Source organism: Lates calcarifer, linkage group LG10 (genome assembly GCF_001640805.2).
Source record: "Lates calcarifer isolate ASB-BC8 linkage group LG10, TLL_Latcal_v3, whole genome shotgun sequence".
Taxonomy (NCBI): Eukaryota; Metazoa; Chordata; class Actinopteri; family Centropomidae; genus Lates; species Lates calcarifer.
In genome coordinates this window covers 24,388,376-24,406,067 of record NC_066842.1, presented here as the reverse complement: position 1 = coordinate 24,406,067, position 17,692 = coordinate 24,388,376, and the positions used below count along the sequence as shown (strand labels likewise).

At 38.6% G+C, this 17,692-nt stretch overlaps 1 protein-coding gene across 1 annotated transcript in view; it reads left to right on the top strand.

Annotated features, from left to right (window-relative positions):
- Nucleotides 1-17,692, top strand: part of LOC108902326 (polypeptide N-acetylgalactosaminyltransferase 18) — a 146,101-nt gene that overhangs the window by 116,593 nt on the left and 11,816 nt on the right. The window contains exon 10 of the mRNA XM_018704171.2: nucleotides 15,486-15,650. Within this exon, the coding sequence (XP_018559687.1) occupies nucleotides 15,486-15,650 (165 nt within the window). The remainder of the gene's footprint in view (nucleotides 1-15,485; nucleotides 15,651-17,692) is intronic.

The window sequence follows — 17,692 nt, the reverse complement described above, 5'->3', positions numbered from 1 at the left end:
GCAGCCACCCACAATGACCACACAGACATAGAAGAGTACACAGAGGCTGTTACAGCATACATTGCAAAATGCACTGATGATGTCACTCACTACAAGACTGTCCCTGTTCGTGCTAACCAGAAGCCATGGCTGACAGGGGAGGTTCACAGGCTCCTGAGGGTTCGGGACGCAGCCTTTAAGGCCGGTGACACTGTAGGACTAGCAACAGCCAGAGCCAACCTGTCCCGTGGAATAAGGGAAGTAAAACGACAGTACAGTAAGAAAATATCTGGACATTTCAGTAACACTAGAGACGTACAGTCTCTCTGGCGTGGCATTCAGACCCTCACAGACTATAAACCCACACCACGGACCTGTGAGAGTGACATCACACTGCTCAACAGCCTAAATATCTTCTTTGACCACTTTGACATGCAAAACAACACACCAGCACAGAAGACAACTCCTTCCCCAAATGAACAGGCCATCTTTCTGGCTCCTAATAGCGTGAAGAGGACCCTCTCCAGGATCAACCCATACAAGGCAGTGGGACCAGACAACATACCTGGACATGTCTTGAAGGACTGTGCTGAGGAGCTCAAGGATGTCCTCACCGACATCTTTAACATCTCCCTGAGCCAATCAATAGTTCCAACGTGCCCCACCCATCCAGCTACAGTGACTACCGGCCCGTAGCACTGACCTCCATTGTCATGAAGTGTTTCGAGTGCCTGGTCATGCACAATATCAAGTCCACAACAGGTCCACAGAAGATATCTTAATCCACTGTTCTCTGTCTGATTGATTACACTCATCTATCATCAGTTGAACTTGCTCTATCCAGTTATCTAGCTGCTCTTCCCCAGGAGGTGTGGGGATGACACCAGAGAGGGTTTGCAACCTCCTGTATGAGTTACTGTCACTAGTAAGCTTAGACATTCTCTGCATTATGTCTCCCACTGCTGTGACAATAGCTTTGTGTGTGGTGTGTTCAAGTGGAAAAGCAGGACCAGGTGCTTGGTGCACTTGTTTGTTAGTTGAGATGTTTTCCTCTTCAAACAGTCCAAAAATCCTCCATGGTAAATCACTGCCTTCTATGAACACATCCAGAGGGATGCTGTTTATGTTGACTTCCTCTCTGCATTCACATGGTACAATTAGGCCTTGACACTGGTGATCATACATCCTTCCTCTGACCTTGTCCAAGAACTTTTATGAAATGCAGGGCTTCTTCAGTGAAGTCAATCTCTGTGTCATCTGGAACATCTTTGACGAAGGGATGAAGGCCTTCTCCTTTACACCAGTGCTGTAGTTGTACTATAGTGCCCTTTGCCTGGTATCTGCACTATACTGTTTGCCTGAGCCTATACTGCTTTGATTTTCTGTAGTGTTTAGTCTGAGCTCAAGAAGATGACTTTTAGTTAATTACAATGAGCTAATAACTGAAATAAAGTGTTGTTTTTAGCTTAATTAAACCTATGGCCTGGACTGCCGCTTTAATTTATTTTCTGTTAAATGTTCTGCTTAGATCGCACTTCATCACTGTTGTCTTATTCCAGTGGTGCCTCCATTTTTATGTGACAGTCCAACACTCTATTGTATGCCATACTTGCTTTAGCTGTTTTTGCTCGTTAGGTAGCTACCTGGTTTACCTACTTTGGATGAAACTTATAATATCCAACTAATAAACAAAACTGTAAAACTTAGCAGTATTCACATTTACTATACTGTAGTTTAAATAACTAACCCTAAAAAACTCTTTTTAAGAAAGAAATAATAATTTATTTAAAGTTTGGCATCTGGAAAAAAAAGTATTATATACCTTTTTTACACAAAAATACCAGTTACAAAAAAATATCAAATAACACAAAGTACACCCCTTTAGCAAATAATAATGTTTCAAAATAATATTTAACCAAATTGTCTTTACCAACATATTATAAACCCAAAATATACCCAAAATATTATAAGCACAGAACTTAATTTTGTTAGAATTCTTTAGCTTCAAGATGTGCTGTTCAAGCTCTTTTGAAGAAGCACAAAGAAACGGGCAACGTTGGGGATCGTAGACACAGTGGTCAGCCAAGGAAACTTAGTGCAGTAGATGAAAAACACATCAAGCTTATTTCCCTTCGAAACTGGAAGATGTCCAGCGGTGCCATCACCTCAAAACTGGCAGAAACTAGTGGGACCCAGGTACACCCATCTACTGTCTGGAGAAGTCTGGTCAGAAGTGGAAGAGTTGCAGCCAAAAAGCAAGGCCAAGCGATTCAACCATGCATGAAAACATAGGGTGGGGTGCAGAAAGGCAGGTGTCCTGGACCAACGAGTCAACAGTAAAAATACAGCTCTGGAAAATATTAAGAGACCACTGTCCATTATTAGTTTTTCTGCTTTTACTATTTATAGGTATGTGTTGAGTAAAATAAACATTTTTGTTTCATTCTTTAAACTAATGACAACATTTCTCCTAAATTCCAAATAAAAATATTGTCATTTATAGCATTTATTTGCAGAAAATGACAAATGGTCAAAATAACAAAAAAGATGCAGTGTTTTCAGACCTCAAATAACACAAAGAAAACAAGTTCATATTTATTTTGAAACATCACAATACTAATGTTTTAACTTAGGAAGAGTTCGGAAATCAATATTTGGTGGAATAACCCTGATTTTTAATCACAGCTTTCATGCATCTTGGCATGCTCTCCACCAGTCTTTCACATTGCTGTTGGGTGACCTTATGCCTCTCCTGGCGAAAACATTCAAGCAGCTCAGCTATGTTTGATGGCTTGTGACCATCCATCTTCCTCTTGATCACATTCCAGAGGTTTTCAACGGGTTTCAGGTCTGGAGATTGGGCTGGTCATCACAGGGTCTTGATCTGGTAGTCCTTCATCCACACCTTGACTGACCAAGCTGTGTGGCATGGAGCATTGTCCTGCCGGAAAAAACAGTCCTCAGAATTGGGGAACATTGTCAGAGCAGAAGGAAGCAAGTTTTCTTCAAGGATAACCTTGTACGTGGCTTGATTCATGTGTCCTTCGCAAAGACAAATCTGCCCGATTCCAGCCTTGCTGAAGCACCCCCAGATCATCACCAATCCTCCACCAAATTTCACAGTGGGGGTGAGACACTGTGGCTTGTAGGCCTCTCCAGGTCTCCGTCCAACCATTAGATGACCAGGTGTTGGGCAAAGCTGAAAATTGGACTCACTCAGATGACCTTACTCCAGTCCTCTATGGTCCAGTCCTTATGGTCTTTTGCAAACCTCAGTTTGGCTCTTCTTTGCTTCTCATTGATGAAGTGCTTTTTTCTAGCTTTACACAACTTGAGCCCTGCCCCTAGGAGCCTGTTTCAAACCGTTTTTGCCATTCATCCCAGCTGCCGTTTGCCATTCTTTTTGTAGGTCACTTGATGTCATCCTGCGGCCGCTGAGTGACATTTGAATGAGTTGATAGCCATCCTGGTCAGTGAAGAGTCGTTTTCGCCCTCTGCCAGCCTGTAGCTTTGTTGTCCCCAAAGTCTGCTATGATGCTTGACCTTGTTCTTATGAACTGCCATCTTACAAATTTTAAGGATGGAAGCAACCTGACGCTCACTGTATCCCTCTGCCAGTAAAGCCAGAATTGAACCCTCCTTTTCCTCACTCAAAACCTTTCTTTTCAACTCTTTTGGCATGGTCAGTAGTTATTTTTTTATTTCAATTACTTTTGAGGTACTACTAGCACTGTTTTTGCCATCCAGCTGGTCTTATTGCAAGAGGATAGTGATGACCACAGCAGTGGTTTTTATACTTTTCCTTGTAAAACAAGATTTGGTTCAGGTGATCACCTAATCAATACCTCATTAAGTAGAATGAGGTGTGCTTGTGTTGGAATTCAACAGACACTAGAATGGAATGGCTGTCAATCATGTAGAGATGCTGATTTCAGAAAAATTTGAAGTGGTCTCTTAATTTTTTCCAGAGCTGTATTTGGCAGTAGCAGAAGGCAGTTTGTACACCAAAGGGCTGGAGAGCAGTACAATAATGAGTGTCTGCAGACAACAGTGAAGCATGGTGGAGGTTCCTTGCAAGTCTGGGGCTGCATTTCTGCAAATGGAGTTGGAGATTTGGTCAAGATTAAAGGTGTCCTCAATGCTGAGAAATACAGACAGCCCCAAATTTATTCTGCAGCACAATGAACGCAAATATACAGCCAATCTTAAGAACTATGTCCAGCATAAAGAAGAACCAGAAGTCCTGGAAGTGATGGTATGGCCCCCACAGAGCCGTGATCTCAACATCATTGAGTCTGTCTGGGATTACATGAAGAGACAGAAGGATTGAGGAAGCCTATATCCACAGATGATCTGCGGTTAGTTCTCCAAGATGTTTGGAACAACCTACTGGCCGAGTTCCTTCGAAAACTGTGTGCAAGTGTACCTAGAAGAATTGATGCTGTTTTGAAGACAAAGGGTGGTCACACCAAATATTGATTTGATTTAGATTTATCTTCTGTTCCTTCGCTGCATTTTGTTAATTGATGAAAATAAACTATTAACACTTCCATTTTTGAAAGCATTCTTAGTTTAGAACATTTTTTTCTACACCTGCCTAAAACGTTTGCACAGTATTGTATATATATAATATATCACCAGGCTAGAATATTGCTTCTTTGTCATGTGCTGTTTCATTTGTAGAGTGAAACATTTTAGCCTTTGCAGCTGAAATATGTAAAAGTAGTCCTTGAGTCACTGAAGCCAATAAACAACTCTATCAGCCCACTCTAGATTTAAGGTCATTTAATTTAAGGGGCAGTAAAGACACTCGCCTATTGCTCCTTTAATGAAGGCACTGAGAAACACGAGGGAGTGTGACTGTGTATTTCTACATTTCGCCACTTTAAGATGCTCTGTTGATTGACAAAATAAAAAATTCACAATTAACTATCTACATTATACCCGGCTGCCATGAAGAGGCTTGCATCCTGAGCCTGGCATTTACAGGAGCTGAGGACACTCCAGGCCTCACCTTCATTGTCAGTAAAGTTAATAGCTTTGACTGGTGCCTTGATGTTAGAAAAATCCAACTTTGTATCTGGGTTATACTCAGCAATACAGCATCAGCTGCTGAAACAGCTGTGTTGGCATTTTCTCTGCGTCTCTCCCGTCTTTTTGCCTTTCACATTTTCTCTTTCCTGGAGACAGCATAATCAGCAATTGCTGATAAAGAAATTGAGTTGTATTAGTAAATTTCTATCTCCCTCACTGCATTTATATACAATATGGTCTCTTAAGTATTTGGGCAGCAACACAATTTTTGGAATTTTGCCTCTTTATCCCACCACAATGGATTTGAAATGAAGTCATCATGATGTGATTGAAATGGAGACTTTCTGGAGTTTAACAAACATTTTTGAGATTTATCCAGCCAGTTTTATATCCCTCAGTTTTCAGTGGCTCAGAGATAGTTGACTGTTGTCAGTTTCATGGCCACATGTTGCCTGTTCCTTTGTTATTCCATGACAAATTAAGCAAATAAAGGGTTTAAAGAGTTTGCATTTGGTCACTGTTTATGGGTTAATTCTCAAGAGTGCAAGTGAAGGAGGCCATCATTAGGCTAAAAAAAATTGATTGATTGCAGAAACTATGAGTGTTCAAATTAATAATTTGGTACATTTTTAAAAAGAAAGACTGCATTGGCAAGCTCAGCAACATCAAAGGGCCTGGAAGACCACAGAGGGCAACCAAAGGGGATGAATTTTTCCCTTTACAAACTTCTAGCTTCACTCTTGAGGAGATAGGCATAAATGTACAATCAAAAGACACCTTTGTGAATGTAAATACAGAGGGTTTACCACCACTTGTTACACTCAAGGACAGGACATCATATGTCAAATTTGGAGGAGGCAGTGTTATGGCATGGGACAGTATGGCTGCAAGTAGAAGTGGTGTTTATTGATGATGTGACATAGAAGTAGCAGGATGAATTCTGAGGTGTATGGGGATGTAATATCAGCTCAGATTCAACCAAATGCTGCAAAACACCCAAAAGTTTCTTAAGGCAGAGAAATGGTTATTTTTCAATAGCCAACTAAGTCACCTGACCTCAACCCAACTGAGCATGTTTTTCACTTAATGAAGTATTAAAAATAATCCTTATATTTAGAATTATGTTAGTTTGTCCAATTAAGTTTGAGGATCTGAAAACATGATTGAATAAAAGTGCTACATTTATTAAATGGCTGCAGAATCACAAGGAGGTGTTTTGGATGGATGGTTACACACACCATGGTTAGGTTTAGCCAACAAAAGCACTTTGGTTAAGGTCAGGGAAAGATTGTGGTTTTGGTTAAATGTAAATAAACAGGTTGAGTCTAAAGTCACTGTGAATTTTCTCTGTATTAAACCAGACCATGATGTTTTCACTAACCCTAACCAAGTTCTGTGATTGCCTAAACATAACCATAAAGAAGTTTGATAATGTTGTAGTCATGACAAGTGGATATTGTACTGCAAGATCTTTCACAGAAAACAAATATGTTTTGTTGTAATTCCTACATGATTTTTGTTAAATCCCTTGAATTAAAGATGAAAGTCTCCACTTCAATCACATCTTAATAGCTTCATTTCAGATTCATTGTGGATTTGAAAAATAAATTAGTAAAATTGTGTCACTGTCTAAATACTAATGAACACAATAAAAGGAAATGGCCAAAACTGTTGTGGTATATTTGATGGTGATGATGTGAAGATGATGAAGAGAAGATCTCCGCTGACACTGTCTTGCTTGTATATAGAAGTTTATTACAAAGAAGTCCAGCATCAAGACAAGCACTGCAGTAGCCTGTGAGAGGATCCGAGCCAATATGGATCTCTCTCCAACAACTCTCAACATCAGTATATATATATATATATATATATATTTTAGTTGTCTTTATGATTTATAGCGAGACATCGGGCTCTCACTCAATGACCTCACTTTTCCAAGAAACAGAGAGAAGGGATGAAAGGCCCTCTGCCTGTTCCTTATATGTATATGTTCATGGCTACTAACCTAAACATGAACCCAGAGAATAGAAAGACATACATGGAGCTTCAGGCATTCCAAGAGAGTAAAAACCATATGGAACTTCAGACACTACACTGTCATAAAGGGTCTTGAGCTTATCCTTTTCACAGTAATAGTTTAATTCTGTGTGTGCTAATTTAGTTTGAATTGGGTACAAAGCTTTAGAGACATTTTATGAAAAGTTTCTGATCCACAACATGAATTTGGCTCAGTCAAACTGAGGATGTGATAGGTAAATATATTCAGCCTGTGGCAGAGCAGATTGCCCTCAGCCAGCACTGGGCAAAGGACCAATCTTATTCCCCTTCTCTGGGACATAAAGTAATTCACTATTATGCATTTGGCCTATATCATGCTAATTTGTTAAAAATCTGAGGGTGTAAGATACAAGCAAGTTCAAAGCTGAACATGTGCCTCTCCATTTAGTGTTAGTGAACAGATATTTAGCAATAGAGAGATTTTGAGGTATTATATCCAGAGCAAATGAACAGATAATTTGTTCATTCATATTTATAGAGGAATTTCAGCTTACCAAAAAGAAAAATGACTTCTAGCAGGCTATAATTTACCCACTGCACTGTAACATGTCTCAAGATAAGAGGAGTATTTTGGGGCTTTTCTAGGATAAGTCAAGATAGTAGCAGAATATCATTACACAGTACAGAATCAGCAAGAGAGACTAATCATTTTATAGACACCAGATAGTTGGGCTTTCAGAATCAGAGGTGCATACTCATTCGTACGTTACACTGCACATAAAATGAGATTTAAGTTATTATCTATTGGGTACCTGCCGTGGGAATCAGAAAGGGATTCGAGAATATCATGGATTAATACATAATACTTGCTGTTAATGGATATTCTCACACACATTCACACATAAACAGCTGTTCCTTGCATTAACCTAATGGAATTTCAGGCTTCAATGACCAAACCTACTCAAAGTGACACATAATAACAATATCAAACCTGTTCCAAACTATCAAGACTGGTAGACTGATCTTGGACGTACTAGTGAATGCCAAAAAGACGCCATGCCTATGAGACATCAACGATAAGCAGCCCTGGGATGCAGGGCAAAAAGCAGCAGGAACCATTTCATAGCCAACATCAAAGACTCAAATATTCCTCTGGTATTCTATCATGCCTTTATCACATTTCATTCTTTATTCTTTATTCATGTGGAGTATCTTTTGTAATGTTATTCCCCTCAGTCCTTCTTATTCCCCATTCAGATCCTTTTATTCTGATTCATCCAATCCTTTAGATTACCTCGGAGTCCTCTTTCCTCTGAACAGAATCACTCCATTCCTGTGTGTGTCCAACAGAATGAATGGATATGGCTCTGAATACCTGATGAACTGTTGAATGTCAATGATGCATAGCGATCCTTAATTTCCTTCTCAGACACTTGACATAAAAGAAGGGAGCCTTGCCTTATGCAATGGAGGATGAGACAGAGAGAGCAAGACAGACAGACAGAGAAGTGTGCAGTGTATAGAACCCTGTCAGATTTTGTGTGCCACATGTTTGGTACTGACATACTCATTATGCAAAATGGCCCCAATTATAGTGTTGTATTGTCATATTTTTATTGTTGGATTGTTATTACAGAGAAATAAAGATTTAAGAAACGTGTTCTAACTCAGATCTTCCTCCTAGTTGCCAAAGACCAAGTAAAAAGATAAGTCAGTTACATTATCCAGTAGCAACACAAGTGTTTCCTCCAGTGAGGCCTTCACAGAAAATGAAGTTAGTGTTATATGTCAACTATGTCAGTTAAGCTGAGCAATTCAAACAAGGGCAATATCCACTCTAAGCCCGTATTTTTTTTACACATATTATTGAGTAAATGTACAAAATAGAAAAACAATGTTGTATGCCTGCTCACACAGGGCCCAGGGGCTGATTGCAGTCTTGTGGCACCTCTGACTCTCTGTGATCACACACTACAGGCGTTGTTAGCAGGTAACATTAGTATTAAAAAGCTGTAATCAAATAACTGCTCATTCAGTTGTCTCACAACAAAAACAAAAATAATTAAATCAGAGCAGCTAAACTGTGTGTGTGTGTGTGTGTGTAAAAATACAGTAATGACTGGCTGATGGTGGAGATCAATGATTGTCTGTTGCAACTGCTCAGATCATCTTGACTGTCATCAAGAGTTATTTTCATTTCTTAAGAGGAACATGAGCGTTTTGCCATTTATCCAGCATCACAAATCATTGATGGAAATTGACAGGGGAAAAAAATTTTTAAGGAAGTCCAAATGTCCAAATACAGTCCAAATGCCAATACCACTGCTTGATCAACCACTGTGGTCACTTCCCAGAGTTCCTTCCAGGATATGACTGATATGACTTTATTGGACCACTAGAAGAGCAACAGAGAAAATCCTTGCCCCTGGAACATTTGTCCATTTACCGTAATGTTAAACTTAGAAAAACTGAGAGGCAAACTGAGGTTAGAGAGCAATTAAACCTGACTTGTAAACAAAAAAATAAGAAACACAGATTGAAATACAAGCAAGACACAAAAAGATTTTCTTGATTTTTTTTCCCTCACAATTCATGTTATGACTCATATTTTTGAATTATATTAATATAGATTTTGAAAAAACAGTATAAACCCCATAACCTGTCTCGATATAACATTTGGTAATTTCAAAAATCTGTGTGGATGTTGAATCAGGGGCTAATTTTAAGCCAGTGCAGGAGGTGTGGAATATAATATTTATATGACAGAATGGTGAGAAGTTCCAGTAAAAATTAAGATGGTAATAGAAATGTGATCTGTGCCCCAATATTGGTGTAGCCTTGCTGAGAAGATTGGTTTGTGGCTGGATCAATAAAGTCTGAAAATTAGACCTTTGAGGCTATGTACCAAGGCCAAATTCACAAGTGTGTGTGTGTAAGTGTGTGTAAATCTCCTATTTCTATATTTGTGAGGACCTATTTGACTTTTTTGAGGACACTCACGAGTCCTCACCTTTTTATGAGGCTATTGTAGAACTTAGAGGTTACGGCATGTCATGCTAATTTGCTGTTTAAGATTCAAGTTATGGATTAAATGTAGTGAATAAGAGTTCTTGCAAATATGGTGAAATAGATGTGTGAGTGTGCGCAGCGCGCCTGTGTGTGTGGGTGGATGTGTGGGTGTCTACAAAGTGAAAATTACCAGGATATTGAACTTGTAAGTGCAGGCAGAAATGAACACGCTACAGGAAATCTTTTTGCAGAATTTGATGTTTGTAAGAGGCTGGGGGGAAAAAAACAGCCAGGCCTCGATAAAGAGAAACCAAGTAGCAGAACAAGTTTAATCAAAGATTAAACTCTGAAATACAGCCCTGCCACTTGGGAAAGGGAAAAAGCTTTTCTCCAACTGCGACTTTTCTTACTTTAAAAAGACTTTAGAAGACATTGATTTATCATTTTTGGGAAAGTTGGTAGTGTATTAATGATTTAAAAGAGAGTCATTTCACAAGGGAGTCAGTTTGATACAAAGAAAACTCAAACCAATTACCAAACTTTACAAACTTTTGACAAAAAGTCTGTGTGTGTTTGTGTATGTGTGTGTGCTGGACTCTCTAAAAATGTTGGTCTTTATTCATCAGTGGGTGAGGAACAGATTCATAACCTTCCTGTGGGATCAAGTACCATCTTCTTATATGAAGAATCTTATTCCATGGTGTGAATTTCCAACAAGATTTTACTTTGACTGAAATTGCAAGGCGTCACAAGCAGTAGAGGTTAGAGGAGCCTGCCAGTTAATTTGTCAGGGCCATTAACAGGCAGTGGTAATAAAAAGGAGATACTGTCACAGTTGTCATTGCTCTGAAGTAATCCATTTTCAAAACTGTTGTGTCTGTAATCCTGCTAAAATGGGGTAATGAGCTCTCTCTCTCTCTCTCTCTCTCTCTCTCTCTGTCTGAGTGTGTATGAGCTTCATAGTGGTAGGAGCGAGGAAGTTTTTTTAGTCAGTTCATTACCTGTACCTAAAAATATCAGCTTTTCTGGAGTTAACCTCATTGTCTGCTCTCTCTCTTAAACTCTCCTCCTCTTCCTCTGTCAGCTCCATTCGTCTGGATGAACCTTTTCATTATGCACCAAGACAGCTTTGCAGCTGTCGTGTGTGCTGTGTGTATGTGTTGTTTCCTTGCCACTAGAGCAGATGGCTGAGGGAATCCTCAATCTCTGCTATTAGTAATAATCTCACCAGGATCCCCACTAAGAAAAAAAAAAAAAAGATTTCCAAAAAACCGATGTGTCTGTTATAGCTCAGTGCCATTTAGAGTTCAACTGTTCCATTATGTTTGGTAGCCAATTTAAAAACTGATAGAAAAGTGACTGTAGTTCAAGGTTTTGCAATGATCATTTTAAATAACAGAAAGCACCTAAATGAAGTTTATTAAAACAAGCTCTTGGTAGGGCAGCATAATTCATCTGTGCCTTCCAAAACTATTACAAATAAAGGTTAATACATACTTTTACTTTTTATTTATTAGCAATTAACTATCTACTTACTAATAGGTAACTATGCTTTTATGCAGTTACCAAATCTAAAGCTAGAATAATGCCTTATTAAAGTTAATTAATCCTTTATTAGCACTTATTAACACAACTATGTATATCAATTTTTTTAGCAGTGAAGCACAAAGAGTACACTTTAAGACAGTGCTTTTGGAATATTGCTTTTTCCTTAAATCAGTTTCATGTAAATGGCAGCCACATGTGGCCACAAAGAAAATGTACTATAAATCATAGCCTCAAACAGCTCTCTTAAAAACAATAGAGCAATTATCAGTACAATCACAGTATCTTTCAATACTGGAGTAAATTGTGTATTGTAAAAGACATTCTGAACTATGGACTGTGTCCATCTGTAATAACATGACAGGATTCCCTCCATACTACATCTAACATTTCATCCTATGGACTCCTCCTTTGCACCTAGAGTCATAATTACTATGGCTGTTAAAGGGCTTTGTCACTTGAAATGTTCCCACTTTTTACTGGACGACAGCTTTGGTAACCTCCGAACTTTTCAACCAACCAGGGTGAATCTTCAAAGGCTTGATGAACAGCAAACTTGCTGATATCTGGTTTATTAGAATGTAATGAATGCTACATCTTCTAAGTGCCTTTGAATTCTGTCTTGTTTACATAAAAGCTGCTGCTGATAGGATGCGCCAGTACCTCACTTCAAGGCTGAGTCCTTACCACAGTGGCCCAGGCCCTTTGCTGCATGTCATCCTCTTTCACTCTCCCTGCCTTCTCTACAATCACTGTCAAAAAATAAAGGTGCTGCTGATAGTCCTACTATGATGTTCTGCTCTTCTCAACATGAAGCATTATTCATGCAGCATATGCCTTGTTCTAAATATGTTGTTCTTGTATGTTGATAGTGCACATCTTTATATCTAAAATATATCACATAGATGATTTTCACATGATAGATTTTCTTTTAAACACCAGAAAATCAGCCTAGCTCACAGGTTTTCTTCTGTCCACACTTGTTAATGTGTGCATCTATTAGGATAAATTTCTATCTGTCTAGCACAACACTGTACTAATCTTTCTAGTAGAGCTTTTAAGAAGTTGTGACAGGAAAGGAGATAGCATTAAGTCCTCTGTTGGGAGCTGAGCATCCATCTATTGACAGATACAGGTTTAATCACTCGTATTAGCACACATGCACATACACAGAAAACAGACTCCTCACTCAGAGGCATTCACACATACTCAGTGCACTCATGCACTTACACACAAGTGCACATGTCGGTCTTCAGTGCTGTACGTCTTGAGGTGTTTTTAAATAGCAGCTTAAAAGCTCTGTGGCTAGTTCACATTATGGTAATGGCTCCTATCTAGAAATGTTCTGATCCTGAAGACGGTCATCACCTCTCATCAATTACCTCTTCAGAGCTTTCACACACTCCTGTGGAACTGAAGCACACAGTCGGTGTTAGTTCTGAGCAATGCTGTTCCTGTGCTTGCTTTCCTGTTACTCCTTGATCTCAACTTTTTATGCTTGTTTTTATTTCATGTCAACATTGATTCCTCTCATTTGCTTTACTCATGTCAGACTGTTTGTGATTCTTTGTCTCCTCTTTTTCTTTTTCAGCAGACTCTGGGAAAATGTATGTTGCACTTTGTGGTTTGAATTTTCAGACCACTTAAGGTGTGTTTGATTCACCTCACTAGACATTTTGCTGGATTGAAAACTGGGCCAATATTCGCATTCATTACCATGTCCTTGTGTTTTGTTGTTTGTTTTTTTCCGTTATGCAAAATTTCTTCAGCAAATGTTTAGCCAGGATCTGCTTTTCCCATCCCTGACCTCTCTCTCCCTCCTTTATCTCTTGCCACTGAATAGTTCCTCCTCCTTTTCCTCTTACCTTCTGTTTTTCTTTTTAATTGGATCAGTTACAGATGGCCAATTTATACTGATATTAGTGATAGGGTTCTGTGGGCAAATTTTCCAGGTGAGGTGATAGAAAATACAGTCAACATTCAAAAGAATAGCCTAATGACTGAATCCGCTATGGATACAGCGTAGCATTTGCAAATGTATAAATTGCACAAAACTAGCTGTCTTGGTTTTGGTTTGGTGATCATATATATATATATATATTATATTTTTTTTTTATTTTTATATATATATATATATATAATGATGCTTATTACTTAATCAGGAGCCTCTTCTTGATCATTCTTTCTAATTAGTGCTTTGAAGTAATACAATTGAACTTTTTTTTGTTAAAGAAATGGTTCATTCTTCTTTTTACAAATAAAAAGTTGAGTTGATAAGACATAAAATGAACTCTTGCTCAATTCAGCACTCTCAGCAGTATGAACAGAACAGCTAAAGCCTTGCCTCATTTGTAATGACCAGTAGCTTTATGTTACTAATGTTAGCTTATGTTAGAAAAGTTTAGCTGTACTGCCATGAAACTGACATTACTGAGATAAATAAAACAGTATGTAGTAAAAGGTAAAACAAAAAGTAAACATACCATACCTCATCTAGAGGCATGCTTTTTCCCCCTTCGAGATGGTCCTGTTGCACAAGCTCTAAGTCAGGTCACCTAATGATGATGTCTTTAACACAACAAACTCGAGGGAATCTCTGAAATTAAGAGAAATGCGATATCCTATTATCCTGTCATTTCCACTTGTGGCCACAGAGGTTATTAAACTAAGTTCTTTCTTTAATGACCATTTTTATGCTGTGACAACATATTTGTATTTTCCAGTTTCTCCTGAAATCCAAGCTCTTACTTACGTTCAGTCTGCATTTGATACTTTACAGTTGTCACTTCTCAGTTACGGGCTTGTTATACTCATATCCTTATCATACAAATACTACAGTATGTAGTATGTATGTGGTAAAACATACAGTACGTCCTGATAATAGACTGATTCAAGATTCACATTCAACATTTAACCCAAAAATAAAATTCTAGGTTTTTGCTATAAAATGAAATCTATTACATCACTTTCTATTACAGCACTTTACACTACCAACAACAATTTATACACTCAAATAGATTTATGAACTTCCCTTTTGACCCAAGGCTGAAATTATCTTATGTTAGTCATCTACAAATTTCCACTGTTAAGGGACCGTCTCTTATATTTAAATGACCAAATTCTTGACCTTAGACATCCAACATGTACACACCAACCTTAACAGAACTAAGAATACCCTACAAACAGCTCACAAGTCAATTATGATTAATATAATGCTATTTGTTCATGCATGGTTAGTTGTCTGACTATGTGCTGGTTGTTTGGTTGTCTGACCATAAATGTTTGTTTGATTCTTAGGAGATCTTGATCTCAATGTGGCAACCTTATTATACCGTACAGTATATACATAGTATAGTTTACTATAAGTAACTATATAGACAGATAAAATATGCAGTGCAGTATGAATATACAAAAATAACATCAAAAATGAAAAGAAAAAAATTTAAAAAGTAGAAAACAGAAAGGAAGGTCCAAATTACAAATTATGATGCCACACGTGAATAAAAATGCAAGGCACCAGTTCAATGTTGTCAGTTTTACAACCTGTATCACTACATTACAAATCGTATTAATTACAAGCATATAATATGAAATATAATGTAGACATCCAACTGTGATGTTGTTTGAGCATTAATCTATTATCTACAGTGATTCTAAGATACAGTACAATGTGCATTGTACCAATAAATCAGTTCTCCTTTTGATTGTCCAATGGTGCCTGAAATTCATTTGCATACAAAGAAGAGTACACCTTGATTTTATGAGTTGAACACACTGAAGAACATGACAAGAGCAGACTCATGGTATTCCACAGCTAAGGAGAATACATGGTTACTCAATATGAATGGAAGTGCTTAAAGGTCATCATTAAACCAGTGTGAAGTTATCTCTCCTAAATTCCTTTCTTTGTTTCCCTGCAGAATGTGTACTATACCAGCTCCCAGCAGCTTCACCTGGGAGTGCTGAGTCCGACAATTGATGATGATGATAACAAGTGTCTCGTGGACGTAAACAGCAGACCCAGGCTTCTGGAGTGCAGCTACGCAGCTACCAAGCACATGAAGCTAACTTGGACATTCACTCAGGTAAACCACACTCAAACAAAGGAACACAGTTGTTGCCAGACACTCAGTGCACAAAAAAAGACAACAAATTACAGCTGTGTCCATGTTTTACCCATTTCAAGTTTTCTGTTTAGATGTATACAGCCTTTGGTCTCATTGGTTTGTTAATTGGTATTCTGTATGTAACTATAACTTCCTACTATTTCTTGTCTGCCAAACCAAAGCACCATGATTTTAGTATGCTTTTTTCCTAATAAAGTTGGATCCATGCCTCTCCAGCTCTACCGCTCTTCAGATTTTTTTTGGATCATTCTTCCATTATTTTATGCAATTTTAAAAGCACGTCTACTTCAGTTTGATAATGAGCTCTCACACATCCACAGTTTCTGACTTTTAACAACCTTCTGTCTAATTTTAAATTTTCACACTTTTAATGTTGTCTTAAAATGTGACAGATAAGTAGAGGGAGTTGGATAATTATTATAAAGGAGACACTGCTGTATTCATGCCCCTGGCATCTCTGGACTGTGTGTGCATTTTTACTCTTCTCTGTGTGTGTGCTGTTTTTGTCCCAGACATCAGATTGAATAAGAAGCTTATTTAAATATCATCCAAGCCTTTCCTCTCCCTCGGAGAACAGTACCTCATCATATTTCAGCTTTCCAGTGGCGTCAGTATCTGTACCTACTTAGCACTGGCAGGGGAATCTGCCTCTAATTACTATCAGCCAGAATCAGAAATCTCAGCATCTAAGTTATGTCAGAAGTCAGACAGGTGAAACCCATCAGGCACATCTCACAAAAAAAGGAAGGTTTGGTAGAGATTAAACTACTGGCTTTTCTGACAGAGCAAATGAAATGTTAGCTGTATTAAAGCTTTAAAAGTGTAGGCAAAGTGAAATAAAATACGGTAAGTTCAACATTTGATCACATTTCTCAGGTTAAACACCAACCAATAGGGAATAACCCTATCATTGAAAAATAATAAAAAATTAAAGTGAAACATGCTTCTGGCTGAGTCAGTAGATATAAAAAGTTAAAGATATAAAGATATAAAAATGCATTTAAACCTTTATCTTTCATAAAATACAACTAAAACTTGTCTAACAAGCTTGTGGGTATACACCAATCAGCCATATCATTATGACCACTGGCGGATGAAGTGAATAACATCGATCATCTCGTTCTGCTGAGGAATCTTTGGTCCTGACATTCATTTAGATGTTACTTTGTCACCCACCTAAATAACAGAGGAGGGGGAAGCTAATACAAATGTTTCTTGGCCTGTGATCACTCGAGCCCTAGCGAAAGCTGGTGTCCAACCATTCCCAGACTTGGACAGTAGTCTGTGTGAGGGGGGGACCAAGGGGCCAAGAAAATCCTGCCGCCAACGCCGTTTTGAAAAGCAGCTAAGGTCAACAGAACCTAAGAGAGAGGGTTTGCTGTGGGAAGTACCTGAAAATATGCCTGTGCTACAGAGGGAGGATGAAACTCTGAAACCATTGTTTGCTAAGGTGGTAGCAGTGACAGATGGAAAATGTGTAGGAAAAGCCAAGTTTATTATTGATAAAGATGTGTTGTACATAGTTGAGGAAGGCCACAAAGGTGTGGTAATCCCTGTAAGCTGTCGACCACTTTATGGTCACAGTTATGCATTTAGCACATACACTCCCATGGGCTGGGCACTTGGGTCGTAACAAGACACATCTACGCACAAGTTCATGCTTTTATTGGCCCTCCATGTACACAAACATTCAAAGATATCGCACTACATGTCCCACTTGTCAGAAAACTGCCATTCCCCACAAGTCAGATCGAGCCTTCCTGCAACCAATCCCAGTAATCTCCACTCCTTTTCGCCGGATTGCTATGGACATTGTCGGCCCTCTGGTGAAGAGCAGTGGTGGTCACCAGTACATCTTGGTGGTATGTGATTATGCCACCCGGTTTCCGGGTGTTTACTGGGGGGACCTATTTAAAACAGCTCTGACCTGTTGGGGCTTGGACATGGGATCTCTGAAGATCTCCTGTGGTGTCTGGCACTGGGACATTGGCAGTAGATCC